Source organism: Maylandia zebra, linkage group LG17 (genome assembly GCF_041146795.1).
Source record: "Maylandia zebra isolate NMK-2024a linkage group LG17, Mzebra_GT3a, whole genome shotgun sequence".
Lineage (NCBI taxonomy): Eukaryota > Metazoa > Chordata > Actinopteri > Cichliformes > Cichlidae > Maylandia > Maylandia zebra.
In genome coordinates, this window is record NC_135183.1 from 28,927,299 (window position 1) to 28,951,175 (window position 23,877).

Here is a 23,877-nt window from a genome sequence, read left to right on the forward strand (position 1 = left end):
ATCGATGTGCTGCAGTCAAAACCAGCTCCCTAGTTATTCTTCCTGCCCTTCCGAAGGTCACACATGCATGCAAGCTGGTACACATGCATGCATACACACCGCTAAGAACAAAGAAGTTAATAATTAAATATGCTGAATTATGAATATGCAATTAAGTGATGATTATTCTTTCTTCTCCTTGACTCTTTTGAATTATACCACCAAAAAAGCCATGTCTACCTTAACTGTGTTCTCACTAGGCTACATATAGAACGTGTAAAAACAATCTCCAACTGCAATTTCTTCCTTTCAGAAGACTGCTTAGAAATGTATGTTTCAACACAGCCTGAGCTCTCTTAGACAAGCTTTCTTGTAGTTTCTGTAAGTGTTCTTCAGGAATAATTCTCTAGGCTTCTTGAAGTACATTCAAAGTTATTGTTTGGACTTTGTTCCAGTTTTGCTCTGTTCTTTGTTTTAGCTCTGGGGAGGCCAATCCATGACCAACAGTGTTCCACTGTGTTCTTTTGCACTGGAAGTGTATTTGGCATCTCTGTCATGCTGAAAATTGAAGCCACTACCAGTCAGATACTATTACATGATGGATCAAAAATATGACAGTACTGTTCTGTGTTTATAATTCCATCAATTTTGACAAGATCGCCAACATCACTGGCTGAAATGCATCCCAAAAACACGACTCCACTGTGTTTTACAGATGGCTGTAGACACTCATTGTTGTACTTCTCCTGACTTCTACCGCACATACCAAAGACAATTTGAAACCAAAATCTACAATTTGGATTCATTACTCTATAAGAACTGCTGGCACTGACTTTCAGTCCAGCCCTTACCTTAGCTTTCTCTCCCTCCTTCCTTTGTTAAGAATGGCTTCTTGACAGCCACCCTTAAACTAAGACCATGGCTGATGAGGCTTCAGTGAACAGTAGATAGACTGAAGGGCCAGATGCATCTCTCAGGTCCTATGTCAACTCTTTGCTGGAAATTTGCCTATTTCTTAAGAATCTTACATCACTTTAACATATTGCTAATCTGCTGTACTTTTCAAGCCTAAAACTTCTTTTGTTGGCATCCACTCATCTAGCTTCCTCAAATTTATTAAGGACACAAGACACATCTTGCTGGAATATATAAGTTTTTGGCTAATAGCGCTTTGGAAAACACCTTGTTGCAAAAAGATAATTCTATGTCTATTGATTGATTGACTGATCGCTTTATTGGCCATATGCAGGTTGCCCCGCAGAGGAATAGGACCCCCCCCCCCCCCCAACTTACACACACAACAAAGACATCACATGGGAATACAGTCGGAGATCGGCAGCGTTGCAGAGAAAACACTGAAAAATTACACAACAATGGGAAAAAGTACAAGAGGAAAAAAAGAGACCTCTTCTCACGCTGGGCACCTATGGGAGGACAACATGAGAACAGGAAACAAAAAAAACTCCTCTGCACAGAGAGCACATTAATGTCCACATCACAACATTATTGTGTAGTCTAGTGTTTTTGCAACAAGATATTTAGTAACAAAGTGCCTAAAATGCAATTTAAAATTGTTTTATTTGCTAAGTTGACTGTTATGTGTAGAGAACAATGGTTCATCCCTTGTTGTTTGACTGAAAGAACACCATATTCATCTGAATATGGTATGGTACAAGGACTGGACTGTAAATTAATGAAAAAAGAGCCAATATATAAAAAAGTGTGTGACCTCCAGAGAGTGCTCAAGAGCACTTAAAACTACAAACTTTCACTCCTTTAAAGCAAAATATAAAGAAATGAGGGGTGATGCAAGACTTTTGCACAATCCTATATTCTTGATTCTCTCTGTATACTTAAATCCAAAAAACTCTATTTTGCTTTGCATTGGTTGTGCTTTTGTGTCCTCCTCAGTGCACATTTTGTATGCATTGTAGTTACTTTAATTTTATCTCTGAGAAAATGAGAAAGCATTGCTCCGAGCAAACAGCAGTCAGGTATACGCCATGACCGTCCAATCAGAAAAGCAAACACGGTCAGGGCTGTGATGTGACATTGGTGACAGTTGCTCTTATGGCCTGTGTACCTGACATACAGAGATAACAGCTTGGAATTATGTTTCTTATTAAAGGTCTGCAAGTGATGAACGTTATGGATGTATGAACTAACAGTATGGTTAGTTCAGCTAAAATAATTCTGGTGTACAGCCCCTACAGGCAGTTAATAGTAATAAATAATTATGTAGCATGGTAGACTTCTACTAAAAATGTATTTTTGTTACTTTGTTACTTTTACTTTGAATTGGCCTAAGAAACCAAAACCTGATTTCAGTAAGTGGACTACTTTACACATTAATTATGCTCAACTTTGTTTGTTTAAATGGCAATCAGCATCAGTGTTACTATATGTGATGACAATAATTTAATATTTAATAATCTATAATATCGAATTGCCCCTCACCCCGCAGGGGGTGGTTGTGGGGTGGGGTCTTGTGGCTTAGATCTTCAGCTGAGAGATACCAATATTAATCTAGCTAAGAGTCAACGGAACAACAAACAAGATTGCTTTTAATGAAAGAAAAACATTGATTTCTCAAGAGAGTAGAGGATATTACATTAATTATTTTCACCTGATTGTGTGAAGCTGATGCTGTTCACACTCCCTGGTCAACTTTGAGATCATTAATAGATACAGAACCCACCATTAAAACACAATACTGTCTCCTAAAATAAAAAAGCACAATTTTAAGACAAAAACGTTTTAAAGCTTCTGCCAAAAGACTTAAATATAGACTAATTTTCTCTGAGTGCGTCTATCTCTTTCTCTCTCTGTAGTTACAGGTGCGAGAGAGCCAAAGCCTTGCGAATGCTCTGCCTGTGGGAGTATTTCCCACTAACTGTCTGTATATGTGCAGGAATTGACTCGGAGGCTTGTTTCCTCTCATGTGCATTACGCTCACTCACTCGCTCACTTTTCTGACAGCAGAAAAAAAGGCCTTACTGTGGCACACACTGCTGGAGGTCTCTCTGGGGGGTGTCTGTGAAAAACACACGACCAGAGACACACAAGCGTACGGACACGTACACAAAAACACACTCGGATTCTTGCCACCCCGAGCCTTGCGCTGCTTTGATGATGCGAGGGAGGCGTCGCAGCATGGGGGGCACCATTAGAGTCAGGAACAGACGGGCAAAGGGAGACGACTCATTTGTCCTGACTGACAACTTTCTTGGTCTATTTTTTCTTTTTCTGGTTGCCTTTTCCTCCAACTAAATTCCTATCTCTTATTTATGAGTTCTTGTGTGTGCATTATTAAATGTGAAGATATGTATTTGCATGTCATGCATCTACGTATGCGTTCATGTATAGGCATGCGTGCATGTGCTTTGTGCTTATCCAATTATTTTCAAATCTCATCTAAGGAAAACGTCTGTTGCTTGCCATCTGCAAAGGATGAGGGTGGCAGACATTAAGGGAGAAGATCAGTGATGTAATTCACACAGACACAGAATGCATGCGCCTACATAAACGGACAGTTCATCTTAACACAACCACTTAGACTCACTGCACCCACTGCCAATAAGAGCATAATCAACACATTAAGAAGAGGAATAACAGGACATGATATTTCCTGTGGAACTACACTCACTAAAGAGTTTATGAAAATCATATTTTTTTGTAAATCCACAGCATAGCATAGAAAAGAAAATGGAGTGAGATAAGCAAAGGACAGTATCCTGCAGGATTGGAGTGATGAATGATTCATAAATGACGTAAGAAAGGAGTTATTAATTATTTTGCTGCCTCTGGTATAGGACGAACATCTGCACACTGAGATCTAAACTTCGGTCCAGAGACAGAGATAGAGAAAAGGAGGGGCAGGAGAGAGAGATATAAAATAATGATGGTATTAAAAGATTTTGATGTCTGATGACAGTAATAGTGAGGAGTGCTGTAATATTGACCAGAATACAATATTAGACTACTTAGCAGTTGGATGGACTGGGAGAACAGTGGGTTTCCACTAATCAGATAGTGATTCGATCCCTGGCTCCTTCAATCCATCAAATTGTCCTTGGTCAAGATATTGAACACCAAGCAGTGAAGGGTGTGAGTATGTGTGAAATACAGGAAGCACTGTAAATGTAGCATGTGAGTGAACGGATGAATGTGGCTTACAGTTCAAAGCACTTTGAGTGGTCAATAAGAGTAGAAAGGAGTTATATAAAAATGTAGCCAATTACTGAAGAGCATCACCACCATCTCCCACTTAAACTACCCCCCCAGGTCTCTGCAGTGAATAAGAATGTTTTCTCAGTCAAGTTCCCTTGTTAAATGAAGTCAAGAAAAATACTGCTAAAGGGGAAAGACCTGCACTCACCATAGTTAAGGTGAGCCACTGAGATGAGAAGGAGCCTCCTCCTATAGGGAGACCACATGATTACTGCCTAGAAACCCTGCAGGCTAGATTAGAAAGGTCTGTATCTACGCCTACCTAATGATGTCCAGACTTCCAACATTAAGACACACTTTTGTGCACAACCATATACCGCATTGCTCGAGAAGACTGACCAACAGAAGATTTAACAAGGCTGTCAAATACAGTGGCTCATTTTAGGTATTTTACTTGGGCCTAAGATACAGTGGTCAAACCAATCAGAAGACAGGGAACATCATTTAAAGAGGCTTGTCTTAAACGGAGGACGAACTGAGGGGACAAATAAGAACTATTTTTTAAAAGTCAGTCATGCTAAGCTATTCAAATTGAGTCCAAGAGCAAAAACGTGGAGCTGGAAATTAGCATAACAGGTCTACTTAACAAACCAAGTCAAGAAGAAAAAGTGATTGGCATTGCTTCTCAGCCGTGTGTGCATGTGTGTGTTGTCAGGTAAATATTGTCAGAATGGATTAGATGGCCAGTGCTGCAACCAGATGGGCGATAAGACCGTTTCTGTGGACACCTCCACAGACAGTCTGTCAACACACATACACACATAGCCCTTATTACCGACACACACATGCAAGCTTACTTCAGACATCTTCTGACACACAGAGATATTCAAAGATGCTTAAATCTGCAAGTATGCGCACTAAATCTAATCTACATCAGGATAAATATGTTACAGGAAAGCATCATTGCCGTAGCTAACTGCAGGGACACTACTGATATGTTAGCCAAGCTTTGTAGTAAAAGGTACAGTTTAACTCTGCATATTTTTAACCATTTTTTCATAGAGCATGCTGTCCATTTGTGTAAACAGCCTCTATTAATAAATATAGGTTGAACAGGGGCTGAGAAGTAGCTTCAGCAGTTCACTATGTAATAATATGCAAATTAGCCACGTGCCTATGTTACTGATGCTAGTTGGTCATGAGGAGGTGACTGAAGTGAGCTAGTCTCATGAGATTTCTGGTGGTAATATTCAGGTGAAGAGTGAAATATATGAACATAAATGAGTTTATTTAAATTTTATTTTCATCGAAACAAGCTCTGGACTAATACAGTCGCCGAAAAATTGAGGTAATATTGTATATGGGAATAATTGTTCCAACCTTAATGGCATGTAATCACACATCCAGTCGAATTAAGCCTCAGGAAAAGCGATGCAAGCAAACCACTGCAGAGATTACTAAGCCGTGGACAAACTCTACCAGATCCTTAGCACTTGGACAAAAAGGAAGAACCTTCACTCTTGCTGGATAAGGAAGAAAGAAGGAAAGACAGAAAGAAAGAAAAGCCAAGAAGGAATGAAGCAGGAATGCAAGAAAGAGAAATGAAATAAAGAAAAAGCAAAAACAGGGAGAGGAAAATGAGTTGTTCATACCTGACTGCTTCTGTAATATAAAATCCAATTTGGAGAGGCATAGACGTGAGGCGGGGTGGGGTAGGGGATGAGATAAGGTGGGGTCTTTTTCCCCCTGCTGTACCCTTGTCCCATCTCATACAGTGCACGGCTATGTACACACACGCGTGCGCGCGCACACTCACACACAATGCACCCTTACCATCACACACGTAGTCCGTCATCAGCTCACCAAACACTAAATAATGAACAATACGGAGGCTGTCCCAGCATGATAAGTGACTGCCCTATCCTTCCCATTAGTGCCACCCGCCAGAATTAATGATAATTATGTCACGTCCCTTCCCGTACTTTTATTGAATTCTTATCTATGAATAGACGAAGGAAGCTAGCGTCAGAGTGAGAAGGAAGGGAAGATACTGCACTGACAAAGTTGAGTCTAAATAAGAATATTTCTCATTTAATTACTTTATTTCTAAAAGAAAAAGATGCGATATGGAAGGGCAAAATAAGTGCAAGTTCAATGAGCAATCAGAGGACTGAAGCCAGGGAGTTGTGACAATGGCTGATAAAGGTTGAAGCCCTCTCTATGCCTACAAGAAAGGTGAATAATTTACCTCAGCTCTGCCGGAAGCCCCAAGATACCACAGTGAACACAGCTTAGTTTCTCAGAAGTACTGCAACACAATAACTGGAAATGTGAAGGCTGTAAAAGGTGACAAAAGCTCTAGATACTTTTAATCTTAAAATGTGGTTATTATGTTGTTTAATCTCAGTCAGCATAACAGATAAATAAATCCTTAGTAACAAAAAAATCAATAAAATGGATATCAAATATGCAGTTGTCTTATTTTTTTCTGGAAATTAAACATCTTTTATACAAAGGGAATTTGTCATCTCCTCGAGACTGATAATAATATTACACCAATCAAACTCAACAAGTGCAGCTTGATGACATCTTTAATAATGTTACTACTGCTTGAGGCTGACAATGTAAAGTCTGGAGTCTGTTTATGATTTAGGGAAAAGCTTTTATGCACATTTAATGCACATTTATTGTATAAACACTTCATAGGAAACACCAGATCAATGCTGTTCAGGGCCCCTGTTTGTTGTCAAACAGCCTGACGTCTTTTTTGGTGTGGATTCCACTGGATGCTAAAAACATTCCTTTGAGATAATAATCCATGCTGACATTATTGTACTGCAAGATTTTTTGCTGCACATCAATACATCAATATGGAAGGGGATTTTGCTGGATTCTGTGATGTAATGGGGAAGCCACTGAAGTCCACTGCACTCATTGTAATGCTCCTAAAACCAGTTAGACAAAACCAGGCAGACATTATCAATTTGAAAGTAGTCATTAAAAGATGGTAAACTGCAGCCATCAAGACCCTGAAGCGCCACGGGAAAAAAATCCATGTATTCTTATACTGCTGCATTCAGCATGGCCTGTTGACACATGCCAAGCTGGGTCCATGGATTCAAGCTGTTGATGCCAAACTGTGACCCTACTGGACTATTTGCATCCCTCAGCACAAATCAAGATACAGACCAAGCTATGCTTTTGTGTGCGCCCTGAGCAGACTTGTTCTTGACTGACAGAACTGGAAGCCATTGTAATCGCTTTAAAGTGAGATCTGCTGTGCATTGTGAGAAGATGGCCTACCCTTTCTGTATATTTGCCTCTGCATGACCTCTCTCTTCAACAACGCATTTCTATTTGCTAATTTCTGTCTGCTTTTTTGCACCAAGCAGCCCATTTGTCACTGTTAGTTCTTTTTCAATGTTTAAAGTGTTTAATAACTAAAACTCCTGACTGGAATATGCAGGATTTCTATGATTTAGACTTCTGTTCCACTACTGCCTAAGTGGGTAATTGCATGAACAAGCAGGTGTTCATGTATTTCTAAAGTGGGAGTACTAATGGGAGCACTAACTCGCTGACTGCCATTAAATGTTGCTAACAAAAAAAGATTTGGACTTGAAGAGGAATATTATAAGATGCTAGAATTTAATCTTGGCGATTAAACATTGACATGTGACAACAGGGATTAGAAAAAAACACAACTAATGATAAGTGATTAATAAGATCTACATAAACTCTTTGCTGGTTGGAAACACACACACAGACTCTTCATTCTTTTATCAGTGATTAATGATACAAAAGTGATGACTGAGCAGGGAATGTAGGAAATGCTTTCATGAGTCCTGATTAGGCCAGGCGTTTATGTGCCCACACTTACAGAAGCACAACCAAAGATAATGAGTGTGTGTGTAAAGTGCTCTTTGACAACTCCAGTAGGGAAGGTAATGAGTGTGTGATAATACACTCAAACAAGAATTTAATGAGGCACAGGTACGAAGTGTTGCTACAAAAGCACAGAACGCAAAGATGAGGAAAATTCATCTATCTCTGATTGTAATCCTACTGTACATAAACCATCCAGACAATGCGTTCAATCTCTATGCATTCTGATCAATAAATACCTAATAACCCAAGGCACTGGAGGCAGCATCTTTAGGAATACAAACCGGTGTTTTAATTTAGCACCGTACTGCAATATATCAAACATCAAAGGGTGTACAATGACAAAGATGCATATTTAGAGTGCTTGTATAGTTATTTCTATACTAAGCCTTTACATTTCTGTCAACTGCTGTGTGCCACATTATATAATAGATAATCATATTTCAATTTCAGGAAAAAACTAAAGATAAATACAGAGAGACACTCCATGTCCTTTCATATAATATGGCTTCTTTCATTTTTTTCAAGGTCAACATTTGATCTTGAGTGCTAACAATGAAGATCAAGCTCAAATGTTTTGCCAACCTTGGAACTCATATCTTCCAAGGCCCAGTATATTTGTTGTGAAGTAAATATTGTGCAGCACATCCACTTAATATATGTTTGCCCCACCCTAAAAGCCCAGATTCACTCCCTGTGGTATGTTTGGTTCCGTTCAAATTCACTTATTTATTTTATTTATATGAATTTCTTGACATATAATTACAGTTTTATTGACTTTTTGTAAAGTTCAACAAATCCACTCGTTTCTATTTTAATTATGTTAAATCTTTATCTATATATATCATTATCTCAGCACTGACCAAAAATAATTTGGATTCTGATATTTGCCGTAAATTGAACAGCCTTGGGGAGAAGGGTTCAGCATAAACGACCCAAACTGTGGTCGCCCGCCATTATGTGCTGACACACAGTGCATCGAAAAGTCAAAGCGACAATCTCTGCCAGATGTGGCGTGTTGTGACTTTAACAAAATGAAAATCAAGTTAGAAGGGGGCAGGCCCAAAACATCAGAGAACATCCAGTAGACACTGGATCCACACAGACATGGGCCAAACAGCTGCAGGTAAGATTAGGCAAATTCAAATCTGGTCCAGTTTCCAAAACTGTTTAATTACACCTCATATATTCAGGTTTTTCTAAAAAAGTTTGGAGCAATGAGAGCCTTTTTATCAGTTTCAAGTAAAATAAATGAAAAAAACAAAAAAACAAACTGTAGAAAGGAAACTGACAGAAAAGATCATCTTACTTTTGGTCAAATGCAACCGTTCCACAAGCAAAACTCATGTATTAAAGAAAAAAACTGAGTTTTGCAGAAAGAGCAGCAACAGATGTCTGCGTTGGCGTCATCGTACTAGATGTAGGTGGAAATTTCACTGCATATGTCTCTGTTTGTGTCAAAAATATCATTGTGCTAGCTTCGTTTTATTTCATCAAAAAAAATAACACCTTCACAGATATCGACTGTCATTATGATGTGCAGGTTTTACTTTGTTTGGAAGAAATACACTTATTCAAGGAAGTTCACAACTAAGTCTGTTGTTTACTTCACATTTACACAACTTACTGGATGCGTGAGGCAGTGTGGCGAAGAACGTCTTGAGGCGACAGGCAAGCCATTCCATGCTCTCGTGAAGGTTGGCCAGTGCCTTGAGGTCACTGACATCACGCAGGATCTCATTCTGTGGGATTAACTTGTCTCCGAGGTTCCCAGTCAGCACCTCTGACTCCTTAGCAAAAGCAGCCCTGAATGATGGACGGGGTGAGGGATGTAAGAGTGTATGGTTAGAATGACAGGCACATTATATTTTTGGCAAAAGAAAAACACAATTTAACCATCAATCAAGTGGCAAATACCCATTTAAAAAAAAAAAAAAAGAAGCTGGTATTAAAAAAAAAAGTTGTGAAAGCATTGACGTAGCTCAGAGGAGACTTTGTGAAAGGCACTTTAATCGGTCCGCAGTGTTACATTCTTTGGAGGAATTTATCAGTGATTGGGTTCCTGGTTGGACTCAAAATGTCTGGTTTGCAGACACTGAGTGGATTTTATAAAAAGCAATAATAGAAGTAAATTTTTTAAAGTAATAAAATAATGGATTGTCGAACAGAATGGATGTGCACACGTCTCCTCTGTGTGTTAATGCGTTCAACTGAAAATAGCTCAAATTTTATAATAATCTTATGCTTATGTGCTCAGTATCTCGGGGTTCAATTATTGCTTTGACCTTTACAGTGACTCACACACAAGGGAAATAAGAAGGGCTGAAAGCTGGATGGATACAGCGATAAACACAGAAGGAGTGGAGGGGAAAACTGTGAGCAATTTTATGAGTGCGGATACTTAAAAAAGAAGAAGTTTCCACTAGCTCAACAGTTGGTGGGAGAGAAAAACAGGTGACGGAAAACATTTAGAAAAAGAAGCCAAACACAAGGCAGAGATTTACAAAGTGGCCAAAACAAACACGCAGAGATGCATTTGGCGTTCAAGCACTTGTGGTTGCAGAAGCATAGGGTGAGACCTGGGAAGCTGGATAACTTAAAATCAAAACTGTACTGCTGCAAACACACGACATGTCAGCTAGCCTCCAGAGTCACCAGGATACCCGCAAGATCAAGATTCTTTGAACAACAGATGGGTAAAATAAACAAAACCCACAAGCTCATACGTTCTCACTCGGGCACAGGCATGTGTGGCTTATTAATGAGGCTTTATTAAAGCACTGGGCTGAGAGTCGTGCAGAAGCTAATCCCCTTTCATAGTGATGAAAACATCTACGGCTCTCAAATCAAACAGCCTTACGGTCTCCCTCTTGCTATCTCAGTGCTCTCTGCGCGCGCGCGTGTGTGTGTGTGTGACTAAGAAAAGGGAGTGTATGAGAGAGGAAGAGAGTGCACACAACAGATTGACTTTCTCTGGCCGCATAACCAATTTATTTATTTACTTTACTCTTCCGCTCCGATGAGCTCCAGTGTTCCCTGAAGAGGGTGCACATTCAAAGGCAATTTCGATAAGACTGACCCCCCCCCCCCCCATTCCCTGCCTCTGTATGCTCTCCTTATATTTTCCTATTTTGTTCTTCCCTCGTTTCCTCACTTCCTCCAGATAAAGGGCGTTTAAAAGAACAATCATGACTTCTTTTACAGCCACATCTTAGTCAACAAGAGGGGGGTTCAAAACATATGTGAACAAAGACGCAAAAATGGGAGGGAGGGATTAAGTGCGTGATTGCTCAAGTGTGGTTGTGTACATCCACGTCTGATTCTGTCTGTGTGTCTACTGTGAATGTGAGTATGTGCTATTCCACGTATGCTTACATTATTTAATTCTGCACATACATAACGCATATGAATGAGCATGTGTACATGCGCATACTGTTACTGTGCATAATTTGTACCTGGTGAAGTCTTCTTCATCCTCTCTCTTCTGTCGGGTCTGTCTGGGCTGGGCCATATTTGCCCAGTTAGGGAGGGACTGGAGCAAACGACTGATGTCTTCATCTTTAGCCCAGGAAGCACTGATGGTCAGCTTTTCTTCACACTGGACGATGCCCCTGAGGGAAAACAGACATAATAATGTAAACTTAGGCAAGAAATTATTTGTAAAAAGGTGTTTTTAAGTTCTTGCTCCTAAAATAGAAACACATTGTTAATAATATTGGAAGAATATCAAGAAACTAGTTTCATTTTTTTTTCATCTTACCAACAGATAAAGAACTTAGGGTAAAAAATTGAATGAGATTTGCGGTTAAAAGGCATATGATGTCATACTATATTATTATTAGTTTTCAATTATAATGAAAGTGTAACAATACAGTGATTTGGATTTACCGCATTGAACTGTCACTGTGTGTGTATTAGCATTATTAAATAGCTGATAATGTGGACATTCAATATTTAACTTTCTGAGTTAATGGTTTTTAATTTTTGGGCATATCCCTCTGCGAGCGTCTTCTTCACTAATAGTTTGTTAACTTTACCCTTATTCATCTTATAAGGGCCAACATGAAGAATCATAAAATTGTGACTCATCAGTCACACAGGCTGGGGTATCAATTCAAGCGCCTGCATATTTTAATTAAAATATAGATTTTTCAGACTATAAACCGCTAAATCAATATTTTGATCCTACCTCTAGCTTTAAAAAAAAACTCCAGTATAATTTTTTTTGCTGTGCATGAGCCATACAGCAAGTACAGCTAAATAATATCTGCTTAGTACTAACAAACAGAACACGAGCTAATCAGAGAGTTGTGAATGTGATTTACGACCATCTTTACTGACATATAAAATAAAATTACAGCAGCCGTGAATTGGCTTGAGGACAATCTGTGGCAGAGTGCCAGTATCTATTTGCTTTGTTTGCCTGTGCCTATGTTAGAGAAACTGCTTAGTTCTGCAATTATTACTAATACCCCAAGCACTCCGGGGTATCACATTCACATCTGCAACCACACACATAAGTGGGGCTGTGGGAGACAGAGACCTGTTCAGCAACACAAACACACACACTTTATCACACGGAGGCCCCAGTGAGACTGAGGCTGACCTGTGACAGGGTCCAGATGGACTCCCAGCAGTCTGTCAGTCCTTTCTTGTGTCTCCTGCCCTGCTTATCACCCCCCCTCCATATCCTCTAGTCCTCTCTTTTTCTAGCCAGGTGTTACATGGTACCAGAGGCCACAGATGAACAGCTTTTCACAGCACTGTGTCTGTGTGTGTGATTGTAAGAAAACGCAATAACCAAATTTCTAAAACAATGTATAAATCAAACCATAACAATTAACCTTATATTTTAGCTTCCTGCCAGCCTTCTCTGTGTTTTTTACCTGTAGGCTGTGTTGCAGATTTCTTTGTACTCCTTGAGCTTGTCGCAGACCATCTCAAGGAACTGGTTGGAGTAGGCACTCAGGTCCTGCATCAGGCTCATCAGATCCTGGATGGCCTTTTCCACCACCACTGTGCTCTAAATGGAAAGAAAAACAGTTTTAGGGGTTTTTTTTAAACTCTAAACATAAAATCTCTGATTTCAGCTTTAAGAAAAAACAAACGAAATTCAGTAATAAACAAAAAGGGTAAAGGTAGACTAACATTTATGTAGATGTCACTTCACATCAGGTCTGTTGGAGTAGCAATGTAATTGGAGTAATCCAAATTCCCTTGCTTTGCCCTCACCTGAGGCTGGACTGACGACTAAAGCAGAGAACCTTGTCAGAAGTCTTAAGACTATTAGTGAAAGGTTTGATTCTTTGTATGTAAGTGCATCAGCGTGAGTGCACATATTTTTGTGCGTGTGTGTTTTGAACTTCTGTGTTGTGTGTGCTCTCAGGCTTAAAGTGAGTGTGTGCGCATTTGTCACAGTGCACCCATCACCAGGAGCCACGGCAGGGCTGTGACAGCAGCCATTACAGATTAGCCACTCCTGCGTGACTAATAGCTGGCCCGGGAACAGCAGAGCAGCTTCATATCCCCAGACACACTCACACTTACACACATCAAACAAACTTTTTCAAAACACACACCTTTGAGCAATTTGAGAGCTGTTAAATAAGATTACAACTCTGTATGTTCCAGTTTGCTGCTCCCAGCACTTAACCAATCCTAGCCTATATCTGTAATAATAGTGATAACTCACTATTAGTCTGGTGATAGCCTTGCTGCAGCTACTCTGAAACTACAAGAGTAGCACAGTGAAGTGCAGAATAATCCCCTGCGACCATTTACAGAAAGCCAATCTTAAACAAATGATTTCTATTTCTCTTCGTATCCCTTCTCTGACTATGTGAATTTCATATGAAGTTTCAAGTGAAGGTGCGAAATAGAAAACCTACATTTTTTTGAAAAAAAAACTGATAAAATGAAAAATGACTTGCGTTACTCAAGGTACAAACAGCTGCAAGAGTAGCATAGCACCTTGTTTTTTAGTGCTGTCTACCAAAATGTCATATACAAGCAGACAGCATATTCCAAAGTCAACATTTATTTACTATGACCTTAAATGTAGCACTGTGTGAAAGTCTCAAGCCATCCATCTGTTCTTCATATTTTACTAGGAAAATGGAAAATAGGTAGAAGGATGCATTAAAACATCCAAACACACATGGAAATACAGAAAACAAGGCAAAAATAAAATCTAAATTTGATCTGACCACCTTTATTCTTCAATACTGCTTGAAGTCTTTTAGGCAAGCTTTCTTGTAGTTTCTTTAAGTAGTATTCAGGAATAGTTCTCCAGGCTTCTTGAAGGATATTTTAAAGCTCTTCTTTGGATGTTTGCTGCCATTTGTTGCATTCACTGTCAAGATAATCCCACACTGCTTGAACCGGGATCTGGGGAGGCCAATCCATGACTGATAGTGTTGCATTGTCTGTCTTTACTTTTATATTTGGCACTATCTCATCCTAAAACAAGTAGCCACTGCCAGTCAGAAGCCTTCCAGATGGTACTGCATGGTTAGTTTTAAGTGGCTGTCTTAAAAACAACAAACAAGAAAAACATTCCTTTGAAAATGATCGGGTAAAAAGACTTGACTGATAATGAGTGAAAAAACAGCCACTGCCCATAGAAAAAATTTACAAAACCTCCAGAAAGCCGGGAGAACTACTGCTCAACTATTACTTGGAAGTAAGATATAAAGAAATGAGTGGTGGCTCAAGACGTTTACACAGTACTGTATGCAAATAAGCTATGAGCGTCTTGGATCTCAAAGATGTAATTACCATGTACAAGTATTATATCTACTATTCTACCATTTGTAATACATTTTTTTAAAAAAAAGGTTCCATTACATTCGAGGTCACTAACTATCTGGTATGACTAAGTGGCTGCTAGACTAAAGGGGGCAGTAGTGACTATAATTGATCATCAAAAAAAAGAAGAAAGAACCCCTGATGTGATAAAATGATATTAATATTAATAGCTCTTTCTCTGTTCAGTTTCCCCTTCGCTCATTCTGTCACATGCAGACGAGCATGCACATGCACACACACAAACAGCAGCTACTCCAATGAGGGAGGTAATGATCCATAGCACTGCCCATACCCATGGAGTGCTAACCAAGGCCTCATCTCTGCCAAGGGAGCACCCTTTACTGTCCATGCCTGATTCCCTGTCAGCCTGCCAGGGTAGAAGGAATTACACAGACCCTGCAGGAGAGGAGGCTGTTAATGTAGTTCAGGCAGCCGCTACCTTCCCTCCATTGTGTAGGCTGCTAGTACCGTAAACTGGATTATATAAGAAGATGAAAAAAGTAATTTCATCATTGCTACTTTCTGTTACAGTGACTATGTCGATAATGTTGTCATAATAAGAATTTTTTTGCCTTTTCCAGGGATCTGGTTGGAAGGTCAGCTGTATGGTAAGGTCAGGTAAACTTAAACAAGTCAGTACTTTCATAATTATTAGTCATTTGGATTTAATTAGTTCATTAGTTTTTTTCTGTAAAAATGGGCTGATGCTGTAGCAAGACCTATTAATTGTTAAAAGACAAGTGGCAGTATGACTATGATAAAAATTAAACATGGCTTGCATGCTCATCATAAGGTTCTATATTCTCAAGTGATGATCAGTTGATATAAAAGTGCAGTATTCCGGCAAATGCAACATAACAGAAAAAAACCCCCACAGATTAACATTAATGTCTTTGAGCAAGTACAAAAAAAATTGCATTAATGTAAACTCAAGGGAAAAAGTTAAACAAAGTGAGGAAAAGGTAAAATTTTGGTTTAGAAATCTGATATTCTCAACAAGTTCTTGTGCAGCCATAATCATAACGATATCCTGTTCCTGCTTTAAGGACAAAGAGCTGAAGAGCAGGCCAAGTCGGTGAATGGAGAAGAGTAAACAATGGATACCTGATCCATTACTCCTGCTCTAACAAATGCTCTTGCACTCAGCTCCCTTGTCTAATTTGCTCATTTAACACAGCCATTTGTCTTAGGCAGCAGCAATCATTAAAAAGTAATCAAGGGACAGATTGAGAAAGGGAGGGCTTAGACGGAGAGAGTAAGAGTGGTAGGGGAAAGCCAGTTCTGCTACATATCCTCCATCTTACTTGACTGTTACACAGGAGTAGACATGCTTCTCAATCTATGTCTATCTTACGCTCTCCCTCTGTGTAATGATTCAAGCTTAAAGGTCAACATGATGTGGTATCGAGAAAAAAAACAACAAAATAAACAACCCACCCATATTTCTTGTGCAATTCTACTTCCTAGTATTTTATTACCCTAAAGCTGCACATGGTTGCACTGTGTCGCTACTCGTTTTACATCATTACTAGATAAACACAGTCATCACAGAAAATTAGACTTGGGTTGTGCAAATGGATCTTGAATTTGCTGGGGTAAACTGCTGTTTGGAAATGAAGGCCACAGCTATAGTGGTTTAATGAAGGCAGAGCTAGCACTCAGATTGGCGCCTCAGCGGTAAAATCTCTCAATGCATGGTCATCACAACAGAAACCACCCTCAAAGTAGTCGTTTCCTTTATTGGAGAGAGTAAAAAGAGCACAGCACAGGGAATGTCATTACTACAGTAAGAAAACAGGGATGCGATCACTAAACTCCCTACGCTAGCCGAATTTGTTTTACTAAACGTGTCATCAGGTTTTTAAAAAATTTAAGGTAGAAGGAATAAGAAGATTTTATTTACTGAAGCTCACTAGGAAAGTCCAATAACAGGCTGTGGCTAAATAACAGCTTCATGAGATTTCTCTACTGTGTTTTCAGAGATGACTGTGAGAAGAGAAAGCGAGAGATGAGGGCCTCAGGTTTGAATCGGAAACGGATCATGGATTTACCCCATTAAAATAGGGGGTACCCCTTGAGGTTGTGCAGAGGTCAGAGTGTTTAACCTTATGTTCTCTGACATTTCACTCGTGCTCTAACCCAAAACCACTCACTCGTGTAATGCCTCTCCCATCCCATTCATGTCTGACCACGGATTGATAAAATAACACAACCTCAGCAGCACGTGCATCCATCCATCCAACCACACACACACCCACACACCAAATGGGACACATAGAAAGATAACCCCTGGCTGCCCCCCTTTCCCCCAACAAAGGCTGTTCTCCTCTCCTGGGTAAAGAAGAACTGGGCATGAGTGGGACATTGTCTTGACAGATCATTCATCAACGTCACAGGAGAGCCAGTCTCTGAAGACTCCCCTGACACACACCGGATGGGTCTCATGGTTGTGCCTGCTTAACTGCAACACATGCTGCTTCTAATGTGTATGCATGTAAATGAGTGTGTAGTTTGTAATTGAGTTTGTTTAAGCTTAAAAAGTCAAGCTTAAACAGGTTCACAATGCCAGGTGTGTGAATAACGTCTTTTTTTTTAAATTAGTTTGTGCCACAAGCCAGTGTACCTCTAGTGCCAGTCCTAAGCCTGGATAAATGGCCAGGAAGGGCATTTGCCACATATTTGTGGCCAAACCAAACAAGCGAATAATATAAAACAAGATTTCCATAATGAAAAGGTCAGGGCCCACTGGTGTTGTTAGCCAACAGAGTGACGGTGGAAACGGTGACGGTGTGCCACCCTTGGCCAGAGACAAAGGAAGAGGAGAACGTATATGAGAGGACAGCGTGAGAAAAGGAGAAGATATGTACAGGGGTGCTAGAGGGTTGTGACTGAAGATTATGCTAGGGATAGGCTGTGATGGAGGCAGAGGATCTGCCATGGCGACCACTAAAGAGAGCAGCTTAAATCATACCAAGAAGACCACCTTTGTGATTTACTGTTGCTTGTTACATAAAAAAATTGCTTTACAATGCCAACATTCAAGGACTTCAAACATTTTGTATATACTTCCCACTTATCATATACACATAAAAACATGTGAAAAAGAAAGTTGTCCCTGGACTCTGTGAAAAATTACTATACTCTGGCTGCTTTCATAGGAGGGATAAGTATCATCCTGCTGAATCATGGCGTCTTTTTGTTTTTCACACCACTGCCAAAAACTGTGAAAACTGTCTATTTCTGACGATTATACAAACACACATGAACTCCCTCCATCAATTATAATTAAGTACAAGCAATCAGTCCTCTAATGGACTGTATATAAAACAAAACAGAGAAACTAACTAATCTGGAAGATTTTGAGAGAACTGAGAAACATAAGATGTACTTGGGAGATAAAAATGGTGTGAAATGCATTGTTTTTTATTGATGTCACAGCTTTTTCAAAAGCAAATATTCTGCAAATTCTTTATGAAGTTTTGAAAGCAGCTTTGAGGTTGACTGATCTATTTCCACAACTCATTTCGCTTATTCAGCCTGAATCTTTTCATAACCTTTGAGTAAACATAATTGTGTTTACCTTTCATCTAAAACGGTAACATAACGAACACTCAGTTACTCCAGATGAAATCTTTGAAAATGGCAAAACAGATGTAGTTTTGAGTGCCATCGAATGAAATGCCAACATTGTAGAACCGTTGGTAAAATCAGCTCATCATCAAAATTATGAAAATCTAATCACATATTTATGTGAGGCTGGATATTTTTAAAATGAGAAATGGAAACTAACGGATATAACTATGATGGCCACAGTAAGGCGTAATAAGTTACTATAAAATAAATGCTTGTACACAACCTGCGGGTGGACAAATTGAGGTATTAAAAGAATGCATCTTTTCCTCCACCACCACCACCACAATCATGACTTTTAATACAAACATGCATTAAGCTTCGCAAGTGTTTTAATTGAGAGATGAGGAGCAATATCACACTTGAATGATTACAGATGGGCTTCTACACTACACACACCCTATTTACGCCCACACACAAACACAAATGCGGGGTAAAATATGGAGCTTCTGCACATACTAATCCTGGGAATCACTCTGGAGTTCAAATGTGCCATTTGAATCTCCACTGTGACCCCAAACTCCATTCTAGTAATCACCCCATAATCCCCCAGTTTTTTGGTGTGCGTGTTTTGGTTCCCCCAACTACCTTCTCACATATTGGCAAATACCATGAATTATTTATCACAACAACTTGATTTACATGTCGGTGAATGAAAGTTATATTTTATAATGCAGTTGAATGCTTTATGTTGGGGGAATGCATGTGTTTTCTGTGTTAAGCATTAGGTCTACATGTAAAAACATAAACAATACTCACAAAACACAAAGATTTTCATTTGCAGATTAAAAATTCAAGCAAAACCTTCTATCAGGAGCCTTCAGCCTGTTTTCTTTAAAACCAGAGGGCATGTCTGTGGTTGAGCTGACATTTTAACTTCTCCTTCTGTAACTGACTCAGTCCAAAGGCAAAGATTATGTCTTGTTACACACAGAAACTCTGTGGAAGCAATGCGTGGTGTGAACATGCACCACCCAGGGCTGTTCAAGGTGTTTTCTTGGCTTATTTAAAGGCTCTCTCTAATACACCACACAATTCTTTTTAATAATATATAACTATTATAGTTGTGCGAAAATATATTTTAAAAAAATACTACCAAAAAAAAGTACAGCTGTGTCACATATCAATGGCAGTGGCAGGTTATTGGCCCAGGGCAGCTGGGTGTGAGCCTCAGGAGTACATGTGTTTGGTGTGAGATAACCAGACAAAGGTGGGTGGCAGGTATTGTTAGACCTTCAGCAGTGAGGAAGGAGGAAGAAGAGAAATAAGCCTTTGAGGTGAACAAACTCAGAAGGAAGTCATAGTGTTCATTTTGTGGAAAAATAAAAATAAACTTCTGCACTAATTAAATATTAAAGATAGACTGAAGGTGCTACTACCAAGATGAGAACATAAGATCACACAATCTCTAGAGAGCACCATGTAGACTTAGTGATTACAACTTTGTGTCTCTTGGTCGAGGAGGAAAAAAAAAAGATTGAAGGGACTAATTTTAAGCAAAGACAAAAGTGCTGTGGGTAAGAATGGTAAGGTGCTTTATTTCTCGATAATTCTTAATAGCTGTAAAACTGTCAACCGGATGCTTGGCCACAATCGCTTTCATGACAGATAATGTAGCAGAGGGTTCCAAGCAACAGTCAGGAGAAAATGTTGGGAAATGGGAAAGCATTTATATTATTTATTTCTCTGTGAAAATGCCGATTTTGGTCAAATAAAAATGGTTGTTGAGCATTTTCCCCTGACAAACCTTTTACTAATAAATGTGGGACTGTCTGATGGTTTTGTTTCTGGTGAAGATGGTTGTGTTTGTTCATCTCCCAGTGTGCTGAGGCAGTAAATGAGTGTGTGTGTCTACTGTTCATGTGTGTATACTAACTACCCTAATACCCCCCTTCCTGTTACCTCCCACCTCCACTTGTGCCACAATCACAGGGCACGGCTGATGCAGCTAACAGGTGTATTGTGTTGTGATTGCTGTGTCTGTTGATGGGAACGGGGAGCTGAGAGTCTCCTTAATAAAGAGAATCCCACCACCACCAGCACCATCATCTCCACTGTCTATGTGTGTGCGCAAGGGCGTGATTGGGGTTGGGGGTGAGGTGGAAAGCAGGGAGCCAATCAACAAGAAGCGATCAACCCTCCACAAATAAACATTGCCTACACACATAATCGCAAATAAAAAGGTCAGTGTCATTACAGTTACTGGAGGTGGAAGCGTGTGTGCATGCACAATTAACACGTGTATGTGTCTGCATGCGTGCCTGCTTCCAACCTTCTCTCTCTCACAAAGCTACATGTAAATATGAAATCTAAAAGGTCAACATCATTAGCAGTCCATTGGCCGCTGAACACATCCGCAATACCATGAGTGCTCTGGCAGCTGATAGCGAGTGAATGAAATCAGTCTTCATCTGGCTCAAGAACAAGTTATGTTTGTAGACAAACACCCAAAACATGCAAATAGGTGCACATATGAATAACAAATGCACAGACAATTACTCCATTAACATGCAGATACAAAAGGACTAGTTAGCGGCTATTGTGCGCAGACACTGGGGACCAAGCTGAATGATACTTAGCTGGAAAGAGAGGGCTGATGTGTACTGTAATTATGGCTCTGATGTGGTCTTGACTAATGAAGTAAACAAGCTCAATACAAACAATTCATCTGCACTCACAGACCCACTAAGAAACACAAGCGCACCAAGTGGCCAGCCAGGTGGCTCGACATCACGGTCTTCAGGGCCTGGGAAATGTGTTCTGGTGGGTTGGTCTTATTGCAGTTGTGTGTCCCCGCATGTGCGCACTGTGTATTCTTGTATGTTAGGACGTCACAAAGTGAGTGTGTAAAGGGGACACTAGGGGGGTTCTACCAAGATTAATGGAGCCAATCTCCACAGCTATCCAGCAGAGTGACCATACCCTCCCTATCCTGTTTTGCTCTTCTATTCTATTCCCCATCTCTCCCTCCGTCTATACTCCTTTCCCTCGATCTAACTCTAATTAAATGAATCAATCAGTGGCAACACTCTGGACAGATAGCATCACACTGCTGCGGCTACCGGCGTGTATGTTTGTGTGTTGCTTTACAGTTGCTGTTTAGATCCTGCAAAAAGGAAAGAAAAACAAGAATGAAATGGGAATAACTATGGTGACAATAAATGAGTGGCTGAGAGCAACAAAGACAAGGCAAGAAAGAAAGTAACCAGAAAAACTGAAAGAATTTGTAAACAGGCAGACATCGGTAGCTTGGCTGCCTTGCTCTTGTTTTTTTTTCTTTTTAAACATTAACTCTCTTCTGGAGACTTATCAGCCCAGGCTATGCTATCACACAGATGCATGAATGGACATTAGCCTTTCCCACTGAGCTATATACAGCCCTAGAAAGCCCTTATCTCATGCTCCTAGTGGACAATATACAGCCAGTGTCACCTCTTAATCATATCAATTTGATGAATACATATACATGATATATAAAAACAGTATTTGACACCGCTGGTACCTAGTGATAGGAAAACCATTGCCCCTATCATTATAACTTATTAACCTATGCCTAGACTGAATGTCTATTGCTTATTAAAGGCTGCTTAAGCAAACATAAGCTGTGATATTCACCTTGACTCTTGTGCAGCCTTTCCACAAAGTCACTCTGTCTGTTTCTCCTGCAGAGATATCACTAACAAAAGGTCAAATAATTCATAAAACATAAATATATTTAATAACTATGATCCACTCCAAAAGTTAATGTCATGGAAATGCATTCATAAATATTCTACCCATGATATGTGAGGGAGCAATGAAAAAAAAAGACCATGGGTAACCCCACCACATATTGTATCACAGAGGGTCAGAAGGATAGGATAGCATACATATTGTCTTGCTGTATATGTGTATATATATGAAACACAAAGATTACACAATAATTATGCCTTATTGTGTATACACAGGTTTTTAAAAGTGACCAATGGTCTATGTACGCGTGCCGCTAGGCTCTTACCTCAATGAAATTCTGCACCATACAAAACCCCAAACCCCAAATGCTAATATCTTCTTCCAATTCAAACTATTGCGCACATAAATTTTTGCTTCAGTGGTTGCAGAGAGCAGATGCATCTATAAAATGTGCTCCCCTATGGTTTGCTGTATGCGGCTGCAGCCAAGGTGTATAAGAGAGGGTGTTTAATGTTGTGTAGCGATGTTGGGCTATTCCCCCTCCTCTAACCATGCTGGTTGTGATTCCAGTGTGTGTCTTTCTTTCTTTCTGATAGCATCTGGCACAGAAAATAGTAGGGGACTTAAAAGGGGCACATAAAGTACATATGTGTCCACCAACACCATGGATATGTAGACACAAAGACACGTCTGATTAATCTTTAATTAACTAGTGCAAGCACAGAGACTCACAATATGATTAGATAGAAGTTCCTGACAAAGTACTTTACGCAGAACCAGTTCAAAAACTATTTTAGTATATATTCTCTGGATGAACTCTGTCAAACTCCATTATCAAAAGCTCTCATGACAACTAAGTGAATAGAAAAACTCCACACTGTGAAAGAGAGAGCGCAGTCTGTCATAACAGTGGCCATGTGGATGAAGGCCATCAAAGAAAGCAGTAGGATGGCTCTCAAATTGGAGGCCAAAAACAAAATCACACACAGGTAGCAAAACATACACAACTGCTACCAAAACACACATGAAAAACTTACCATAAACACACAAATGCCATCCTGACCCTAGAATGTGAATCACAAGAGAAGAAGCAGGGAAGGGTCTTTTATTCAGCCCAATTAAAAAAGGCAAAAAGCCCAAACAAAAGGAGTGTTTTATTGCACTCCCCACTATCAGCAGAAAGGCTCATTAGCCACAGCAGCATAATTAGCAAGATGCTGAACTCCTCGTTAAGGAGGGGCCCGAGCCGTAAACAAACCCCGCTGAACTCCAAACGCCCACGGTCTCTCTCTCTGTAATGAACTGCCACCGCTGTTCCCTCCCAGTGAGAAAACCAAGCGCGCAGACAGTAAGGCTCTGACAGAAACAAACACACACAGCAAAACACGCACTCATACGCGTACACACGAGCTGACAACTCATATCCAAGGTCTGCCGCACAAACACCCACAGCAAAAACAAACTGGGACACTGTCTTCCTTGACAACTGCGTGGACAAACACACACTTACATACAAACATTCATATTATAGACCGATATGCAAAAAATAAAGCGTGCATGCAAAACATACATTTTTACAATACTGGAGACACAGACAGCCATACCCACTAAACATTGAGAATCTGACAGCTGAGACAAATCTTGCCAACTGTCTGAATCTTGACTTTGGCATTGTTATAATCCTCAACCTGCCACGAACCTGTTTTGAATTAAAAAGACTGCCAAAAATCAGCC

General features: G+C 39.9%; 1 protein-coding gene across 1 annotated transcript in view; it reads right to left on the reverse strand.

Moving 5' to 3' along the window:
* The window catches only part of exoc4 (exocyst complex component 4), a 139,920-nt gene that overhangs the window by 24,980 nt on the left and 91,063 nt on the right, over nucleotides 1-23,877 (reverse strand). Inside the window, exons 14-16 of the mRNA XM_004548257.3 lie at nucleotides 12,921-13,057; nucleotides 11,490-11,645; nucleotides 9,662-9,840 (exon numbers count right to left, since the gene is read on the reverse strand). Of these exons, the coding sequence (XP_004548314.1) occupies nucleotides 9,662-9,840; nucleotides 11,490-11,645; nucleotides 12,921-13,057 (472 nt within the window). The remainder of the gene's footprint in view (nucleotides 1-9,661; nucleotides 9,841-11,489; nucleotides 11,646-12,920; nucleotides 13,058-23,877) is intronic.